The sequence below is a fragment of the Schistocerca piceifrons genome, chromosome X (genome assembly GCF_021461385.2).
Source record: "Schistocerca piceifrons isolate TAMUIC-IGC-003096 chromosome X, iqSchPice1.1, whole genome shotgun sequence".
Classification (NCBI taxonomy): Eukaryota; Metazoa; Arthropoda; class Insecta; order Orthoptera; family Acrididae; genus Schistocerca; species Schistocerca piceifrons.
Genome location: NC_060149.1, coordinates 818,296,367 through 818,316,671, shown reverse-complemented (window position 1 = coordinate 818,316,671; position 20,305 = coordinate 818,296,367). Strand labels below are relative to the sequence as shown.

Below are 20,305 nucleotides of genomic sequence, written 5' to 3'. Positions count from 1 at the left end.
GAAGTTATTGTCTGTTCTACAAGATTATGGAATAGGAGGCAAACTTTTGCAAGCAGTTAAAGGTCTTTACATGGACAGTCAGGCAGCAGTTAGAGTTGACGGTAAATTGAGTTCATGGTTCAGAGTAGTTTCAGGGGTAAGACAAGGCTGCAACCTGTCTCTACTGTTATTCATATTATATATGGATCATATGTTGAAAACAATAGACTGCCTGGGTGAGATTAAGATGTGTGAACACAAAATAAGCAGTCTTGCATATGCGGATGACTTAGTTGTGATGGCAGATTCGATTGAAAGTTTGCAAAGTAATATTTCAGAGCTAGATCAGAAATGTAAGGACTATGGTATGAAGATTAGCATCTCCAAAACGAAAGTAATGTCAGTGGGAAAGAGATATAAACGGATTGAGTGCCAAATACGAGGAACAAAGTTAGAACAGGTGGACAGTTTCAAGTACTTAGGATGCATATTCTCACAGGATGGCAACATAGTGAAAGAACTGGAAACGAGGTGTAGCAAAGCTAATGCAGTGAGCGCTCAGCTACGATCTACTCTCTTCTGCAAGAAGGAAGTCAGTACCAAGACTAAGTTATCTGTGCACCGTTCTATCTTTCGACCAACTTTGTTGTATGGGAGCGAAAGCTGGGTGGATTCGGGGTACCTTATCAATAAGGTTGAGGTAACGGATATGAAAGTAGCTAGGATGATTGCAGGTACTAGTAGATGGGAACAATGGCAGGAGGGTGTCCACAATGAGGAAATCAAAGAAAAACTGGGAGTGAACTCTATAGATGTAGCAGTCAGGGCGAACAGGCTTAGATTGTGGGGTCATGTTACACGCATGGGAGAAGCAAGGTTACCCAAGAGACTCATGGGTTCAGCAGTAGAGGGTAGGAGGAGTCTGGGCAGACCAAGGAGAAGGTACCTGGATTCGGTTAAGAATGATTTTGAAGTAATAGGCTTAACATCAGAAGAAGCACGGAATAGGGGATCATGGAGGAATTTTATAAAGGGGACTATGCTCCAGACTGAACGCTGAAAGGCATAATCAGTCTTAAATGATGATGATGATGATGATGATGATGATAATGATTGCAACGATCTTCACGAAGAAGCTGTTAAGCAATTGTGCTCTGACGCAGAGGCAAAGTGATCATAATTCTCTTCCGGTTATTTTGGTTTGATTATCTATAAGTTCGTCATGCATTCTCGCTCTACCTTCTTAACTGAATATTATGGATTTCAAAACGTGTTTGAGCCGTAGTGTGACTGGGAGGAGGCTTTTTAGACAATTTCTTAACTATGATCATAAACAATACAACATCTAGGGTAGATATCCTTCAGAGTAACCTATACAGTTAGGTCTTCCGATCCATAATTACCTGTATCTTTAATATTAGGCCTGTATAAAGCTTTACTTGTTTTCCTTTGGTAGTATTGCTCCTGTTTTGGGCTTTCGAATGTGATAGGCGGTCACTCATCGCGGATACAGAATTATTTAAGTTCTGCGTTTTGGATGCTCTTTCTGTAGTCGCATGTCCTCAGCGCAAGGTAAGAAATATCACGTAATCTTTTGCACGCAGTAATTTTTCCCCTGTAAGTTTTAGCTTTCCATGTGAAGTGTTTACATGGGAGAGCTGTTGAATCAGGCAGGCGCCTGCGTTTCATACCGCCCAAAACATATACGCAGGTTGTCCGCCACGGTACACCAAAGGCGCTCGGGTTCGATCAAAGCCTTTAGTATCTAGAAGTCTTTGATTTGATCCGGGACTGCCTCACATGCCTTCTTGCTAAGTACTGGTCGACACTTTACAAACTACGAGGGGGTGTACATGCTTTTCTGTCTGACTGTGAAATAAATTATTAACTTCCCCACTGACATTTCCGACGATGACAGTCATCTTGAGAGAAGCTGCATTTCATTTATTATATTACACGCTGGGTGATCCATTAACACCAAAGTGCTTAGGATACGCACGTAGCTTAGTTTCAACAAGAAAGTGGAAAGGAATAAATTGCTGCGTTTGTGAAAGAGATTTACATCTTGTGTGTAGTTTGAGTCAAACCAAAATTTGGTCGATCGGGACTGGGAAGGAACCACCCGATTTAACAGTTATGAAACATGTTTCACATCTGACAGTATAGCCTCGATAAAATAAGCCCCACTACATTTATACTATAGACTGCAGAATGTAATTACAGTAAAATTCAGTATTCGCCCATTGTAGACAGTGTCAAGTAATATCCAGACGTCGTGGAAGAGTAATTTGTTAGCAGGTTACATTGATCAAGTCTTTAACCAATTTTGTGACGAAAAATAAATCGAAATGATAAAAGAAATTTCAGAGCTCACAGGGAGTGCAAAGGTAACTTTGTTTTAGCACATAAATACCGAGGACTCGCGCTTTTCGAGGCTAAAGTGGCTTAAATTCGATTTTTCTCTACATTATTCTTGTTTTTATGTGTTTAAGTGTGACATTTGAATAGTAACTTATTTGCCGTCGTTGATAGTATGGAAACAGGTTGGAAATAATGTGGCACGGTTGATAGTTGCGAAAAATCGAGCTGATGGTGATTTGTAGTTGTGGTTCTTTCCTTTCTGGTTTTCCGTTTCCAGCGGCAATCTTACGTGCTACATTTCGTTGACATTATTTAGAAAGATTTAGACATTTCGACTTCTTTAGTTTTTGTTTAACCGGTGACTCCTTCTTCCACAGCATACTGACAACTGCCAAGAAGCGATTTTCTTATCAGCTGCTAACGTTTCCCGAGTATGATTATGAAGCAAATCAGCAGTCCCCAGACCGACGTCTTTGAATGACCGCTCAGGCCACATTGTTTCTTCAAGGTTTTAGAAAGGCCACGAAGAGAGGACATCTGCCTTTCAGTGGAAGTACTTCCCTACCTCTTTTTGAGTATCATGTAAGCGTCAGTCACTATAGATTTATATCTCGTCACAGTTAGCGGTCAGTGACAATGATGAAGCGGCCACGGACAACGAGAGAGTTGGTCACGAGCAATAAACGGCTACGGTGACCGCGAATGGAGTGGTGAAACGCAAAAAGCCGAGCAGTGATTTGAATTTTCACGATATTCTAAAAAACTGTCGATGATAACGTTTCGACGGCGCAGGCGTTGTGTAGTCCTGGCGGAACTGATCGACCGTTTTCTACTCGGGTGTCTCTGGAATAGAGTTAAATAATTTATTGAGATCTGAAGTACTGTACCTGTATTTTTTGACAGATTTGCGTCATCCGCAGAATGTTTTGATATAGTAACTCAGACGGATGCAGTTAACGAAAGAAGAGAGTTTCTGTAGAAGCGTGTGTCACGTAGTGATGCGCGATTAGAATCGATCGCGTGCTAATCGTAGCTAATAAGTATTGTAGCAACAGTTCTCGGTCCCGAGTGAAGTTGTGGAAAGTATTTTCATCTGAAATGAAGATTCGCGCTGTGGCTAGTACTTTGAAGGTTACACGTGTGACGTTTTCTCACTGTACTTATCGTGTGCAAACTCCTAAGTAAAGGTACGACAGGATCGGAAGTGTGCGCGGCGTAGTTTCCAGGAGCTCAGCATACTACAGTGTCTCGCCGTTTGCGGAAATGCGACACTGTGAAAAGTGCGGACTCGACAGTGGACCGCGTTATCGGCGAGGTGCACGTACGTGTGCGAGATAAGGGACGGTGTGCGATGTCGGCGGAAGGAGACGGTCGGGCTGCGGCGGAGCGGCGGTGAAGCAGCGGGGCGAGCGGCGCGGCGACACTGCGTGCGGCGGGGGCGGAGGCGGGGGCGGAGGCGGCAGCGGCGGGGAGGCGCGGCCGCACCTGGCCGGGCCGGCGCGCGCGCGCGGGCCGCCGCCACGGCGCCGAGGACGCCCGCTACATACACCTCAGCTTCCGCCTGCTCGCGCACCTCGCCTCCTTCGAGCAGGTAATCCGTCCCTCCCCCACTCACACCCACCACCGTTGCAGCTCAAAAATACTTCTGTAAACGGGTTCGGCGTACTCGAAAAACACCGTCGTGGAACCACCGAAAGTTGTAATGTGTACATCTACATCTACGTGATTACTCTGCAATTCACATTTAAGTGCTTGGCAGAGGGTTCATCGAACCACAATCGTACTATCTCTCTACCATTCCACTCCCGAACAGCGCGCGGGAAAAACGAACACCCAAACCTTTCTGTTCGAGCTCTGATTTCTCTTATTTTATTTTGATGATCATTCCTACCTATGTAGGTTGGGCTCGACAAAATATTTTCGCATTCGGAAGAGAAAGTTGGTGACTGAAACTTCGTAAATAGATCTCGCCGCGACGAAAAACGTCTTTGCTTTAATGACTTCCATCCCAACTCGCGTATCATATCTGCCACACACTCTCCCCTATTACGTGATAATACAAAACGAGCTGCCCTTTTTTGCACCCTTTCGATGTCCTCCGTCAATCCCACCTGGTAAGGATCCCACACCGCGCAGCAATATTCTAACAGAGGACGAACGAGTGTAGTGTAAGCTGTCTCTTTAGTTGACTTGTTGCATCTTCTAAGTGCCCTGCCAATGAAACGCAACCTTTGGCTCGCCTTCCCCACAATATTATCTATGTGGTCTTTCCAACTGAAGTTGTTCGTAATTTTTACACCCAGGTACTTAGTTGAATTGACAGCCTTGAGAATTGTACTATTTATCGAGTAATCGAATTCCAACGGATTTCTTTCGGAACTCATGTGGATCACCTCACACTTTTCGTTATTTGGCGTCAACTGCCACCTGCCACACCATACAGCAATCTTTTCTAAATCGCTTTGCAACTGATACTGGTCTTCGGATGACCTTACTAGACGGTAAATTACAGCATCATCTGCGAACAACCTAAGAGAACTGCTCAGATTGTCACTCAGGTCATTTATATAGATCAGGAACAGCAGAGGTCCCAGGACGCTTCCCTGGGCAACACCTGATGTCACTTCAGTTTTACTCGATGATTTGCCGTCTATTACTACGAACTGCGACCTTCCTGACAGGAAATCACGAATCCAGTCCCACAACTGAGACGATACCCCATAGGCCCGCAGCTTGATTAGAAGTCGCTTTTGAGGAACGGTGTCAAAAGCTTTCCGGAAATCTAGAAATACGGTGTCAACTTGAGATCCCCTGTCGATAGCGGCCATTACTTCGTGCAAATAAAGAGCTAGCTGCGTTGCACAAGAACGATGTTTTCTGAAACCATGCTGATTACGTATCAATAGATCGTTCCCTTCGAGGTGATTCATAATGTTTGAATACAGTATATGCTCCAAAACCCTACTGCAAACCGACGTCAATGATGCAGGTCTGTAGTTAGATGGATTACTCCTTACCCTTCTTAAACACTGGTGCGACCTGCGCAAATTTCCAATCTGTAGGTACAGATCTATCGGTGAGCGAGCGGTTGTATATGATTGCTAAGTAGGGAGCTATTGTATCAGCGTAATCTGAAAGGAGCCTAATCGGAATACAATCTGGACCTGAAGACTTGCCCGTATCAAGCGATTTGAGTTGCTTCGCAACCCCTAAGGTATCTACTTCTAAGAAACTCATGCTAGCAGCTGTTCGTGTTTCAAATTCTGGAATATTCCATTCGTCTTCCCAAGGTGTACTTGTTGCTGAGTCTTCCGGGCAGTGTGACCGTGGTCGAAGAAACTTTTCGGTTCCTGACGTTTCGTCCAGAGCTGCGCTGGACATCTCCGGAGCTACTCGTGGCGACACTGAGTCTTGCCGACTGAAGATTTGGACGTCGGAGAGCGATATTCAGAATGACAATTATTGAACTACCGGGTGATCAAAAATGTCAGTATAAATTTGGAAACTGAATAAATCACGGAATAGTGTAGATAGAGAGGTACAAATTGACACAACATGCTTGGAATGACAGGGGTTTTTATTAGAACCAAAAAAATACAAAAGTTCAAAAAATGTCCTACAGGTGGCGCTTCATCTGATCAGAATAGCAATAATTAGCATAACAAAGTAAGACAAAGCAAAGATGATGTTCTTTACAGGAAATGCTCAATATGTCCACCTTCATTCCTCAACAATAGCTGTAGTCGAGGAATAATGTTGTGAACAGCACTGTAAAGCATGTCCGGAGTTACGGTGAGGCATTGACGTCGGATGATGTCTTTCAGCATCACTAGAAATGTCGGTCGATCACGATACACTTGCGACTTCAGGTAACCCCAAAGTCAATAATCACACGGACTGAGGTCTGGGGACCTGGGAGGCCAAGCATGATGAAAGTGGTGGCTGAGCACACGATCATCGCCAAACGACGCGCGCAAGAGATCTTTCACGCGTCTAGCAGTATGGGGTGGAGCGCTATCCTGCATAAATATCGTACGTTCCAGCAGGTGTTTATCAGCCAGGCTGGGGATGATGCGATTCTGTAACATAACGGCGTACCACTCACCCGTCACGGTAGCAGTGCTGACGTTTTGCTGTCCAGCGCCATCTGTCGGACGTTTTGTGAACTTTTTTGTTGTTCTAATAAAACCCCATGTCATTCCAAGCATGTGTGTCAATTTTTACCTCTCTATCCACATTATTCCGTGGTTTATTAAGTTTTCAAATTTATACTGACTTTTTGCTCACCCGGTATATGAAAGAAACGTAAATTATTTACAAACTATGGCGTGCACACACTTTATTCTACAAGTAAACGTCACTAAAGATATTCGGATTTAGATTATGACATGGTCGGTATGCCTGCCATCATTGGCGATGATGTGACGTAGGCGAACAACGAAATTCTGCATGACCCGCTGAAGTGTCGGAACATCGATGCTGTCGATGACCCACTGAATGGCTGTGTTAAGCGCAACAATGGTTTTGGGGTTATTGCTGTACACCTTGTCTTTAATACAGCCCCACAAAAAGGAGTCGCACGTGTACAGACCCGGAGAAGATGGCGACCAATTGAGGTCGATGCCAGTGGCTGAATGCGTACCCCAGAGCCAGAATGCGGTCCCCAAAGTGCTCCTCAAGGACATCAAACACTCCTTCGACGGGGTCGAGCTCCGTCTTGCATGAACCACATCTTGTCGAAATCTGGGTCACATTCGATAATGGGAATGAAATCATCTTCCAAAATCTTCACGTGCCGTTGGGTGGTCAGCGTGCCTACAAGGAATATCGCACCGATTATTCCGTGACTGGACATTGCACGCCACACAGTCACTCGTTGAGGATAACGAGATTTCTCGACAGGGAAATGCGGGTTCTCAGTCCTCCAGATGCACCAATTTTGCTTATTGACGAACCCATCCAAATTAAAGTGGGCTTGGTCGCTAAACCAAACCATACATACCATACTAAATCCCATCGTGCCCCGTGGCCAACCGTGCAGTTTGATCGTGCTAACGCAAACCGTTCAGAAGTTATGACGATTTTATTTCATATAGTTCAAAAATTGTCACCCTGTAAATAGTAGGTAAAGTGGGCGTGTTCGAGTTTACACGTGATCAGCAGAAATAATTTTTGTCGAAGATAAAACGTAATTATCGATTGTCGCCTGTCAGTGATAAAACTATCGATTCTGCAGAGCCGTTGTCCATGTATAATTGAACTTCTTCTTTTGTGTTAAAATTATCACTAGGCTTGTATATGTCGATGGCTTCTCTACTACTCGTGGATAATATTTTGCCATAGTAGATAAAATTCTGGTTTCGGGAAACTTCATTTCATGATTTCCTGACTGAAGAGCATGCTCTGCTACAGTTGGTTTTTCTGTTTTCCGTAGTCGGCAAAAACGTTTATGTCCTTTTTAGCCTTCTATTTGATGGTCCCGGTTTGTCGATGATACATTCGTGGTTTTGACACATGGTAAAAAAGCTTTAGAAGAATTCTTTTGTTATTTCGTGTAAATCTAGAAATCTAGTTTACCGTGGAGATGAAAAAAACACATCGCTATATCCTTCTTGGCTGTTTTAGTTGTGTGAAAGGCTGACGGGAGGTTGAAATACAAGGTTTTCCGGGAAATCAGATCAACGGATAGATATTTGGGTAAGAATTCCAACCATCATCCGCAGCAAGAGAGAGGTGCAATTAAAAGTGTTGTTCACAGAGCCAAAAGGATTTATACCCGAAACATCTGAAGCAGGCGTCCGAGAAGAATGACTATTCAGACAAAAAAGTGAATAGGTTCTTCGACCGAAAAACAGTAGGAAAAGAGACAACAACAAAACACAGCGATCAAGAACGTAACTTATCAGCTCGGCAAGGTTTACGGCAACATGATAACAGACGGTTTTTAGACTAACTAAGAAAATATGTCAATTCCTAAGACCTGTAAAGGACAAACTTCTTCCTCTGTCAGCGACTGGAGTATCTAAAACCCCATGTACTTGTGCAAAGGTCTACATTAGAACTATCGAGAGACACGCGAATACAAGACTGAATAATATAGAAGTCTTTCCCGACTATGGAAAACGGAAAATTCATCTACAGCAGCTCTTCAGTCAAGAAATCATGAACTAAAGTTTTCTGAAACCAAAATTTTATCCACCATGACTAACTATTATTCACGACTATACAGAGGCGCCATCGAAATATAAGAGCACACTGATAATTTTAACAGAAAAGAAGAAGTCATGAAACTCAGCGACGTATGACAGTCGCTCTGCAGAATCGATAGATAAATTTCTACTCTTGACCTGCTACAATCGATAGTTACGCTTTATCTCTGACAAAGATTATTGGGAGGTGTGTTTCGGGTGAGAACTTAGGTCACCCTAATGGTAGGACTGGAGCCTCACATACACTCATGCTCGTCAATTAAGGATAATTGCAGAATGTGGTGCCATGCAAACGTGGCACTACACAAAACTGGCGCTAATAGCATAGGCACACAGTAAACACACACGACACAGATCTGTAAGTCCACGGCATTGGTGATAAGTTGAGAAAACCGTCCCGAAACACATGTGCTACAAAACGCTACTTTTTCCTGCGCATGTACCCCGACATCAATACGGGATATGATCACCATGCACACGTACGCAGGCCACACAACGGGTTGGCATACTCTGGATCAGGTGGTCGAGCAGCTACTCGGGTATAGCCTCCCATTCTTGCACCAGTCCCTGTCGGAGCTCCTGAAGTGGCGTAGGGGTTTGAAGACGTGCAGCGATACGTCGTTCGAGAGCATCCCAGACGTGCTCGATGGGGTTTAGGTCTGGAGAAGAGGCATGCCATTCCATTCGCCTGATGTTCTGTTTCAAGGTACTCCTCCACGATGCCAGCTCGGTGGGGCCGTCCCCTGAAAAGGTGGACATAGTGGTGCAAAATGACGTCCCGATACACCTGACCTGTTACAGTTCCTCTGTCAAAGACATGCAGGGCTGTAGGTGCACCAGTCATAATCCCACCCCACACCATCAACCACGACCACCATACAGGTCCCTTTCAAGGACATTAAGGGGTTGGTATCTGGTTCCTAGTTCACGCCAGATGAAAACCCGGCGAGAAACACTGTTCAGACTATACCCGGACTCGTCCGTGAACATGACCTGGGACCACTGTTCCAATGACCATGTACTGATTCTTGACACCAGGCTTTACAGGCTCTCCTGTGACCAGGGGTCAGTGGAATACACCTTGCAGGTCTCCGGGCGAATAAACCATGTCTGTTCAGTTATCTGTAGACTGTGTGTCTGGATACAACTGTTCCAGTGGCTGCGGTAAGGTCCCGAGGAAGGCTACGTGCAGTACTCCGTGGTCGTCTGCGGGCACTAATGGTGAGATATCGGTCTTCAAATGGTTCAAATGGCTCTGAGCACTATGGGACACAACTGCTGTGGTCATCAGTCCCCTAGGACTTAGAACTACTTAAACCTAACTAACCTAAGGACATCACACACATCCATGCCCGAGGCAGGATTCGAACCTGCGACCGTAGCAGTCGCGATATCGGTCTTCGTGTGGTGTTGCACACTACGGATGTCCCGTACTGTAGCGTCTGGACACGTTTCCTGTCTACTGGAATCGTTGCCATAATCTTGAGATCACACGGAGCGCCCATGCTACGGCCTGCTGTGTTTGACCAGCCTCCAGTCGCCCTCGTATTCTACCCCTCATGACGTCATCAATAAGTGTTCGTGAAATCGTCGTACGTACGAATGGCGCAGTCACAAAAACACAGGGAGGGTCAACGCTTTAAAGTAAAGATATATAAACTTACACAAATGACTATTTCTTGCGAAGGTATCCCTGTCACGTATGTTTGACAGATAGTGACATTTTCTTGCGTTTGCCAAATCAAGACGAATCTACCGTATTTCACAAAAAATGGGAATTGTAAGTGCTTCGTTATCTTCAAATACATGTCCTTTTATTGTCACCCATAATGAGCTTTTGTAAATGCTTCCGGCGATGCGTAGCATGCTACGAACAATATGATAATTCCTACTTCTAACTTGAACGTAAGAAAGTCTATGACATTTCCTCGAAGTGTCACAATTTCTTGAAACATGCATATGTCGAACAACTACTTTTTTCCAGTATTGTGTAAAGGTGAATAACTGAGTCTCACTACTCTATGTACGATTTAACTATGACAACATTTTAAATTTATGCTACTGTGTTTGTTTTGATTTCCTTTTTAGTTTACTAGCTTGGAAGATAACACTAACAATATACTGCTCTTAATAAGAAGGGTTATAGCTTGACATTTAGGCTACAGACCCACCGAAAGGACCAGTCGAGCACGGCTAGTGCGCGTAATCGTATGTGGCCGCTAGTTACACTACTGTGACGCATTCGGGAGGACGACGGTTCAATCCCGTCTCCAGCCATCCTGATTTAGGTTTTCCGTGATTTCCCTAAATCGTTTCAGGCAAATGCCGGGATGGTTCCTTTGAAAGGGTACGGCCGATTTCCTTCCCAATTCTTCCCTAACCCGAGCTTGCGCTCCGTCTCTAATGACCTCGTTGTCGACAGGACGTTAAACACTAACCACCACCACCACACTACTGTGAATGGCGTGTAACCGACAGAAGCGGCGTTCGGGTCGGTCGCACGTATTGTACAACTAACTGCCCCGGGGGATAGAACACTATTGATGTCAACACGTATAAACTGACTACTGCGGGAAGTCCCACGTTACACGCCAGACAGAGTAAAGAAGATTTGCGGGTGGCATTGGAATGACAACAGTTAGTCATACTTATGAAATTCGAATATACCACGTGTGTCAGTACTGTTGCGGAAACCCTTTATCTACAATGAACACAATATTTTAGAAGCAGATGTGATTGTTTTGAGCCGGCCGCTGGTGGCCGAGCGGTTCTGGGCGCTTCAGTCTGGAACCGCGCGAGCGCTACGGTCGCAGGTTCGAGTCCTGCCTCGGGCATGGATGTGTGTGATGTCCTTAGGTTGGTTAGGTTTGGGTAGTTCTAAGTTCTAGGGGACTGATGACCTCAGATGTTAAGTCCCATAGTGCTCAGAGCCATTTGATTGTTTTGAAAATACACTGAAGAGCCAAAGAAACTGATACACGTGCCTAATATCGTGTAGGGTCCCCGCGAGCACGCAGAAGTGTCACAACACGACGTTGCATGGATCGACTAATGTCTAAAGTAGTGCTGGAGGGAATCACCACCATGAACCCTGCAGGGCTGTCCATAAATCCGTAAGAGTTCGAGGGTGTGGATATCTCTTCGGGACAGCACGTTGCAAGGCATCCCAGATATGCTCAATAATGTTCATGTCTGGGGAGTTCGCTGGCCAGCGGACGTGCTCAAACTCAGAAGAGTGTTCCTGGAGCCACTCTGTAATAATTCTGGACGTGTGGCGTGTCACATTTCCCTGCTGGAATTGCCGAAGTCCGTCGGAATGCACAATGGACATGAACGGATGCAGGTGATCAGACAGGATGCTTACGTATGTGTCACCTGTCAAGAGTCGTATCTAGACGTATCAAGAGTCCCATATCACTCCTACTGCACAGGCCCCACACCGTGACTTGCAGGGTCCATGGACCCATGAGATTATCTCAGTACCCGTACACGTTCATCCGCTCGACAGAATTTGAAACGAGACTCATCTGACCAGGCAACATGTGTCCAGTCATCAAGAGTCCAATGTCAGTGTTGACGGGCCCACGCGAGACGTAATGCTTTGCGTCGTGCAGTCACTAAGGGTGCGCGAGTGGTCATTCGGCTTCGAAAACCCACATCGATGATGTTTAGTTGAATGAATGCTTCGCACGCTGACACTTGTTGATAGCCCAGCGTCGAAATCTGCAGCAGTTTGCGGAAGGGTTGCACTTCGGTCACGTTGAATGATTCTCTTCAGTCGTCGTTGGTCCCGGTATTGCAGGATATTTTTCCGGCCGCAGCATTGTCGGAGACTTGATGTTTTACCAGATTCCTGATATTCAGGGTACACTCGTGAAATGGTCGTGTGGGAGAATCCCCACTTCATCGCTACCTCGGAGATGCTTGTCCCATCGCTCGTGCGCCGACTATACACCACGTTCAAACTCACTTAAATCTTGATAACCTTGCATTGTAACAGCAATAACCGACCTAACAACTGCGCCAGACACTTGTTGTCTTATACAGGCGTTGCCGACCGCAACGCCGTATTCTGCCTGTTTACATCTTTCTGTATTTGAATACGCATGGCCGGCCGCTGTGACCGAGCGGTTCTAGGCTCTACACTCTGGAACCGCGTGACCGCTACGGTCGCAGGTTAGAATCCTGCCTCGGGCATGGATGTGTGTGATGTCGTCAGGTTAGTTAGGTTTTAGTTGTTCAAAGTTCTAAGGGACTAATGACCTCAGAAGTTAAGTCCCATAGTGCTCAGAGCCATTTGAACCATTTTTTGAATACGCATGCCTATACCAGTTTCTTGGCCCTTCATTGTGTTTTTGTGAATAATTTTCTGGATGTGGACGCTAAGTAGACCTTTGTACTACAATAATTGCATATGGCATAAGACCTGGTGCATCTCTTTCCATTGGACGACACTTCGGCGACTTCCGTGTCCCTAACCCAACCGAGTTTGTCTAACCGGGGAAAGTGAGCTACTGTAAAAAAGGGAATCCGAACAACGTGTCGTTCCTGACGACTTCTCACATCGTTCAGAGGTGAAGGCTAAATCAAAGGCACACTGAAAATTTCCATCGTCTGCCCAGGATTCGAATACGCAGCCTCTCGGTTTCAAATCACTCGCTTTACCAATAGGCCAATAGGTCCAACTATTTGAAACTGAAATGCTTTTGGTTATCTTTTACTGAGTGAAAAATCTCTTATGAGTAGGGATATTATTTAGAAATGTATGCTTCGACAGAAACACGTCACTGGGATGGTTTTTTTTTGCGCCTTTTGTACCGATTTAAGTAATCGAAATGGTCACGTCTAGTTGATACATAAATGGGTAAAAGATTTTAATACGTTCTTTTATGGTTTTTCTCACTGAAGGTACAGATGTATGATTAAAATAATCGCGAATCTTACTGACATAATAAATCTGTGTGCCGAACATGAATTCAAATCCGTAACCTTGTGTTTCATGCGCAATGTTTTTATCTACTGAGCTATCCGAGCACGAATAACGATTCTTCCCTGCAGCTTTACTTCCACCAGTACCTTTCTCCTTCCTTCCAAATTAAAATAATAGTACCTACGTAGCTTAAAGTGAGCACTCAATTCCACTGTGGCGTATGCTGTAGCTATAGCTGGTATACATTCCCTTTATTCGCTGTAGCTATAGCTGGTATACATTCCCTTTATTTGATTCGTTAGTTGAAAGATGCGATACTCATTGTTACGAAGTAGATGACGTACCGTCTTCTTTGCGTAAGTAATGGCAGGGTAGACCAACAGCATCCTTTGTGAAACATGTAAGCAACAGGGTCGGTGTCGAATTCCATCGGTTTCATTTCTACATCTACGACGGCGTACATGAAGGACAACAGAGATGTTCTCTGACCCTTCCTTACTTCGAGATCGACAGCGTTCATGAAGCACATTGTTATCTGTAGCATTGTTAGCCTCACGCGACTAGCCACCTCGGCAAGTTTCCAACCTCCGATGCAGCCACACCCGACACGATGCTCGACAGTTTGAACCCCTACGCAGTTTTTACTTTTTTGTTCTAGGTATCATTTTCCTCTGTCTCCACATTGTGCAATAAATTTGAAAATTATTTTTATTCGGTTATCGTGAACTGCTTTTATACAAAGTGATCTGGCCACGGCGTCCTCCAAATAATTGAAACACTTATGGCCAATAAAAGAAATTCTGTTTTTGGTATACACCTCTCCTTATTCTGACATTTGTGTACAGAATACACTGAAAGTGACACGGACGACTGTTTTACTGTGCAGGACCTGCAGAGCGAGATCGAGAGCCACCGCGATGTGTTCGCGTCGCTCAACGGGACGGGCCGCAAGCTGCTCAGCAGCCTCGCCTCGCAGGACGACGCCGTCATGCTGCAGCGCCGCCTCGACGAGATGAACCAGCGCTGGCACCACCTCAAGGCCAAGAGCATGGCCATCAGGTATGCGCCAGCCACCAGCCTGCTGCAGCTTGTCCCAATATGTCTCCGCTAGCTGCCCCCCCCCCCTCCTCCGCGCCTTTTTCGGCAGCTCGTCCGCCTACGCCAGTCCGACACCCCCCCCCCTTTCCCTCCTTCCCATTTCAACTGCCCTGCCCCCTCTTCCATCCACTCTCTTCTGTCTGTGTAGTCAGTTGCCTGCCCACGCGTACCACTGCAGCTCTCGAACGTGTTGTTGTGGTCTTCAGTCCTGAGACTGGTTTGATGCAGCTCTCCATGCTACTCTATCCTGTGCAAGCTGCTTCATCTCTCAGTACTTACTGCAACCTACGTCCTTCTGAATCTGTTTAGTGTATTCATCTCTTGGTCTCCCTCTACGATTTTTACCCTCCACGCTTCCCTCCAGCACTAAATTGGTAATCCCTAGATGCCTCAGAACATGTCCTACCAACCGATCCCTTCTTCTAGTCAAGTTGGGCCACAAACTTCTCTTCTCCCCAACCCTATTCAATACCTCCCCATTAGTTATATAATCTACCCATCTAATCTTCAGCATTCTTCTGTAGCACCACATTTCGAAAGCTTCTATTCTCTTCTTGTCCAAACTAGTTATCGTCCATGTTTCACTTCCATACATGGCTACGCTCCATACAAATACTTTCAGAAACGACTTCCTGACACTTAAATCGATACTCGATGTTAACAAATTTCTCTTCTTCAGAATCACTTTCCTTGCCATTGCCAGTCTACATTTTATATCCTCTCTACTTCGACCATCATCAGTTATTTTGCTCCCCAAATAGGAAAACTCCTTTACTACTTTAAGTGCCTCATTTCCTAATCTAATTCCCTCAGCATCACCAGACTTAATTCGACTACATTCCATTATCCTTGTTTTGCTTTTGTTGATGTTCATCTTACACCCTCCTTTCAAGACACTGTCCATTCCGTTCAATTGCTCTTCCAAGTCCTTTGCTGTCTCTAACAGAATTACAATGTCATCGGCGAACCTCAAAGTTTTTATTTCTTCCCCACGGATTTTAATACCTACTCCGAATTTTTCTTTTGTTTCCTTTACTGCTTGCTCAATATACAGATTGAATAACGTCGGGGAGAGGCTACAACCCTGTCTCACTCCCTTCCCAACCACTGCTTCCCTTTCATGTCCCTTGACTCTTACAACTGCCATCTGGTTTCTGTACAAATTGTAAATAGCCTTTCGCTCCCTGTATTTTACCCCTTCCACCTTCAGAATTTGGAAGAGAGTATTCCAGTCAACATTGTCAAAAGCTTTCTCTAAGTCTACAAATGCTAGAAACGTAGGTTTGCCCTTCCTTAATCTAGCTTCTAAGATAAGTCGTTGTATTGAAAAAGTCTTTAGTGTTTCACCTCTCTGTGACTCTCTCAAACTGTGTTATTGTGTGTTTTGTAACGAAAATGTCAATTAAATGCTGGTCAACTAAGGCGTGTGCACAGAAGAACACCTATGTATTTTGGAAATACAGGGTGTTAAGAAAAGATTCATTCAGTGGCAGAAGACTAAATCTTCTAAACAAATGGAGGTAGACACTTGGCGTGGATATTAACTTCTGCCTAGGACTACAAAGTTTTTACAAGGGGTGTTCAACAAGTAATGGAATACATTTTTTTCTGAAAGCAGGTTGCGTTTATCCATGATTCCAAAACACCGTATTACTCAGTACTCTTGTGGCTACAAAACTCTGTTTTTCAACATAATCTCCGTTCAGTGTGACGTCCTTGCGCTGCCTTACTGCGAGGGCCTGTATGCACACATGTTTCGGAGTCACGAACCCATGTTTCATCGCCTGTGATGATCTTCGACAGAGAATTGTCACGATCAGCTTCACTACAAGATGGTCCTTTGTTGCTCTTTATGGTCTTGTGTTAGGCGGCGAGGAACCCTGAGAGCACACACCTTTCAATACCCCAAGGGTAGGACGGGTGTGTCAACACCACCAATAGAGACGTCAGCGAGGTGTTTGTTTGTGATCAGTCGATCACCTCTAATGAGTGTGTCCGCACGTTCCAACAGTGCAGGAGTCACAGCTGAGAGCGGCCGGCCGGCACGGTGGAGATCGGACAGGTCTGAGCGACCCTGTTGCGATGATGACAGACCCGCCGCCCAACGACTCACCGTGCTTTTATTCACTGCCCGGTCTCTGTAGACATTCTGCAGGCACCTACGATTATCTCTGATGTTCTGATTTTCCGTCGCAGCTCTCTGCTTTGAGTCCACCTACGTTACAGGCACCATTTTGAAGGCTGCGTATAGCGCCACCAATTATCGTAACTTCACGAAACTACAGCGGCGGAAGCGGGAATATTCTGCGATGTCCCACGACAAATTTCACATTTTGTCAACCGAAACTGGCCGAGAAGAAAACATGTTCCATTGCTTATTGAAGACCCCTCGTATATTATAAAGATATATCCGATTTTAATACGCTATATATTTTAACTGCAAACATATACAACCTAGAGGATCAAAGTTTTCGTTTAGTTTCTACAAGTATTCAATATACTCTCCACACTGGATGCACGACAAACATCCAGACGATAGTCAAACGTATCCCATACTTTTGCCAGCATGTTTACAGTGTTAATTTTTTTCACCGCTCTCCCTACGCGGCGTCGCAGTTCACCCAAAGTTTTTGAGAGGGCTGCACATAGGGTCTCCCACAACACCTCCCCCCACACCCCCCACCACCACAAAAATCACATTCCTCGAAACCAGCCGACCTTCTAGGCCAGAGGTGCAATGTGAGACCATCACGCCCCTTATGCCCCATACCTGTGCCGTTCTCTCAACGAAAATCACACTACCCAGTTGTGACTGAATTGCACGTGCTCCAGTGGAAAACCTGAAACGACTTTTGTGGTTGCGTTACCGCCATTTCGACCTGACGCACACCGGCCGCAGTGGCCGAGCGGTTCTGGGCGCTTCAGTCTGGAACCGCGCGACCGCTACGGTCGCAGGTTCGAATCCTGCCTCGGGCATGGATGTGTGTGGTGTCCTTAGGTTAGTTAGGTTTAAGTAGTTCTAAGTTCTAGGGGACTGATGACCACAGATGTTAAGTCCCATAGTGCTCAGAGCCATTTGAACCATTTTTTGTCTGGTGAATTTCAAGTACAGAGGGGGCTACGACAGGGAGATGTGATCTCTACAATACTATTTAATTTAGTTCTAGAAAAGGTGGTGCGGCAAATGCCGATAAACCCAGGAGGAACAATACTTAATCGACAAGTTCAAGTGGTAGCATATGCGGATGACGAAGCATTAATGGCAAGGAATGTAAGGGAACTAAAGGGGGAGCTACGATACGTTAGAGGAAGCAGCAAGAGAAGTAGGTTTAGAAGTAAACATAAACAAAACAAAGTATATGGTGATGGAGGAGCCCAATATAAACGGACAAAAGAATTCAATAGTAATGAATAGGAAAGGATATGAAAGAGTGAAAACATTTAAATATTTAGGTTCTGTAATAACGGAGGATAATAAAGTAGCAGTAGAAATTCAAGAAAGGATAGCGAGTGGAAATCGTTGCTATTTTGCGTTGCAGATTGTATTTAATTCTAGGAATGTTAATAGGAATACAAAAATTAAAATATAACGACCATATTAAGACCTATAGTAATAAATGGATCAGAAGGGTATTGACATTAAAGGAGGAGAACTCGTTATTGAGATGGGAAAGAAAGATACTGAGAAAGAATTTTGGAGCAGTTAGAGAGGAAGATGGCTGGAGAGTAAGGACAAATGTAGAACTACAAACACTTTTTGGGCAGATGGATATTGTTGTTAAAATTGAGCAGGGAAGAATAAGATTGGCGGGACACGTAAAGAGAATTCCAGAAACTCGGAGTGTCAAGAAAGTTTTCATGGGAAAACCTGACGGGAGAAGGAGAAGAGGTAGACCCAGGGAAAGGTGGCTGGACGATATGGAAGAAGATCTAAAGGCGATGGGAATAAGAAATTGGAGAAGGAAGGCGATGGACAGAGAAAAATGGAAGCGGGTGATACAGGAGGCCAAGTTTCTTCAAGGACTGTAGAGCCAACCAAGAAGAAGACCAGTTTCTGTGCTTCAGTATACCATCTTTAGGCCTTAACTAACGCTGATGGGGATAACTCCAATAGTATACACAATTCTGTCAGTGGCCAACATCTATGAATTGATTTTCGCAGAATATCTGTAACAACGATGTTGTCTCGAACCACAACTACCAACGATTTGACGATTTGGTAGTTAATGGTTGGAGACACAGCATCGTTGTTACAGGTTTTCTGTGAAAACCAGTTCACAAATGTTGACCACTGATGGAATCGTGTATACGATTGGAGTTAACCCCCTCAGCCTCAGTTAAGACTTGAAGAGCACCGAAACTGGTAGCCATATAATCAATAACGTCGTAAGGACGGCTGTAGATGTTCCATTTTATTACAGAAGCTATTCTGTCTCAAGGAAATTTGTTTTATTCGAACTCCGATTGTTTTCAAGACTTCTGCAGCGAACCGATGTTAAGGACACTAGTCTGTAATTATGCGGTTCCGTTCTTTTACCTTTCTCGTATGCAGGAGTCACCCGTGCTTTTTTTCCAGTTACTAGGGACTTCGCACAGGGCGAAAGATTAGCGATAAATGCAATCTAAGTAAGGGGTCAATGCCGCAGACTACTCTCTGTAAAACCGAATTGGGATTGTATATGGACCGGGCGACTAATTGTTTTCAACTCTTTCAGTTTTTCTCTACCCCAGGGAGGCCTGTTTCTGTGTCCTCCATGCAGGAGTCCGAACGACACTCAAACGACATTATGTTTGTTTGATCCTCAGGCGTCAATGGCTTCTTCAATGTGAAATTTAAATCTCCGCCTTTCCTTTGCTGGCTTCTATTGCCACCCAAGTTGGTCGACGAGTGACTGCATAGAAGCCTGCGACGCGATTAGTGATTTTACGTACGACCATAATTTTCTCGTGTTCTCGGCAGGATCTCTCGCTATGGTACGACGTTGAAAATTGTTATATAGTTCGCGCATTGATCTTCCTACGGACGCATGAATTTCTCCTAACGTTTGCGTGCAGACATTTGCACGTTCTTTTTTGAACCGAGAGTGCAACAGTCTGTTTCCTCATCATTTTCCGAATTTGATTGTTAAACCACGGATGGTCCTCATCGTTCTTAATCCACTTACTCGGCACTTACTCTTCAGAGCGCGTTTTACGCTCAGTTTAAACTTCACCCATAATTGCTCTACGTTTGTCATATTGGTCCAAAATCACGTCCATTCATTGTTTAAGTGAGATGTTAACAACTCCTTACCGGAGTTTTCTAGCATAAATACTCTTCCAGCCTTCATAATGGATTTATTAACTTTAGTAACGACTGTCACTATGATGGAATCACGATCATTAATTCCTGCCCCTGTACTCACTGTCGATAAGGTCAGACATGTTTAATACAAGGTCTGAAATATTTACATTGCGTATGGGTGTTGTCTAACTAATTGTTCAAGGCAGTTTTCGGGAAAATGTTCAAAAATACTTCACAGCACTGTCTGTCTGTTCAACCTGCAGTGAACCAATAGATGTCCTCGGTTGACCACGGTTGGATATCCGTTCGACGTCGTTGTCCACTAATACTGAGGAGGCCATCATACGTCAGTCCTTTGTTCGTGAATCGAGTTTCCATATTACGAAGTCCACATGTCACTCGATACTGCCATAGCGTAACTGCTTGCGTACATACTTGTGAAAA

At 44.8% G+C, this 20,305-nt stretch overlaps 1 protein-coding gene across 1 annotated transcript in view; it reads left to right on the top strand.

Annotated features, from left to right (window-relative positions):
• The first annotated feature begins 3,851 nt into the window (after window positions 1-3,851).
• Window positions 3,852-20,305, top strand: part of LOC124721679 (dystrophin-like) — a 286,684-nt gene continuing 270,230 nt past the window's right edge. Inside the window, exons 1-2 of the mRNA XM_047246753.1 lie at window positions 3,852-3,931; window positions 14,366-14,538. Coding sequence (XP_047102709.1) covers window positions 14,468-14,538 — 71 coding nt within the window. The 5' untranslated portion in view covers window positions 3,852-3,931; window positions 14,366-14,467. The remainder of the gene's footprint in view (window positions 3,932-14,365; window positions 14,539-20,305) is intronic.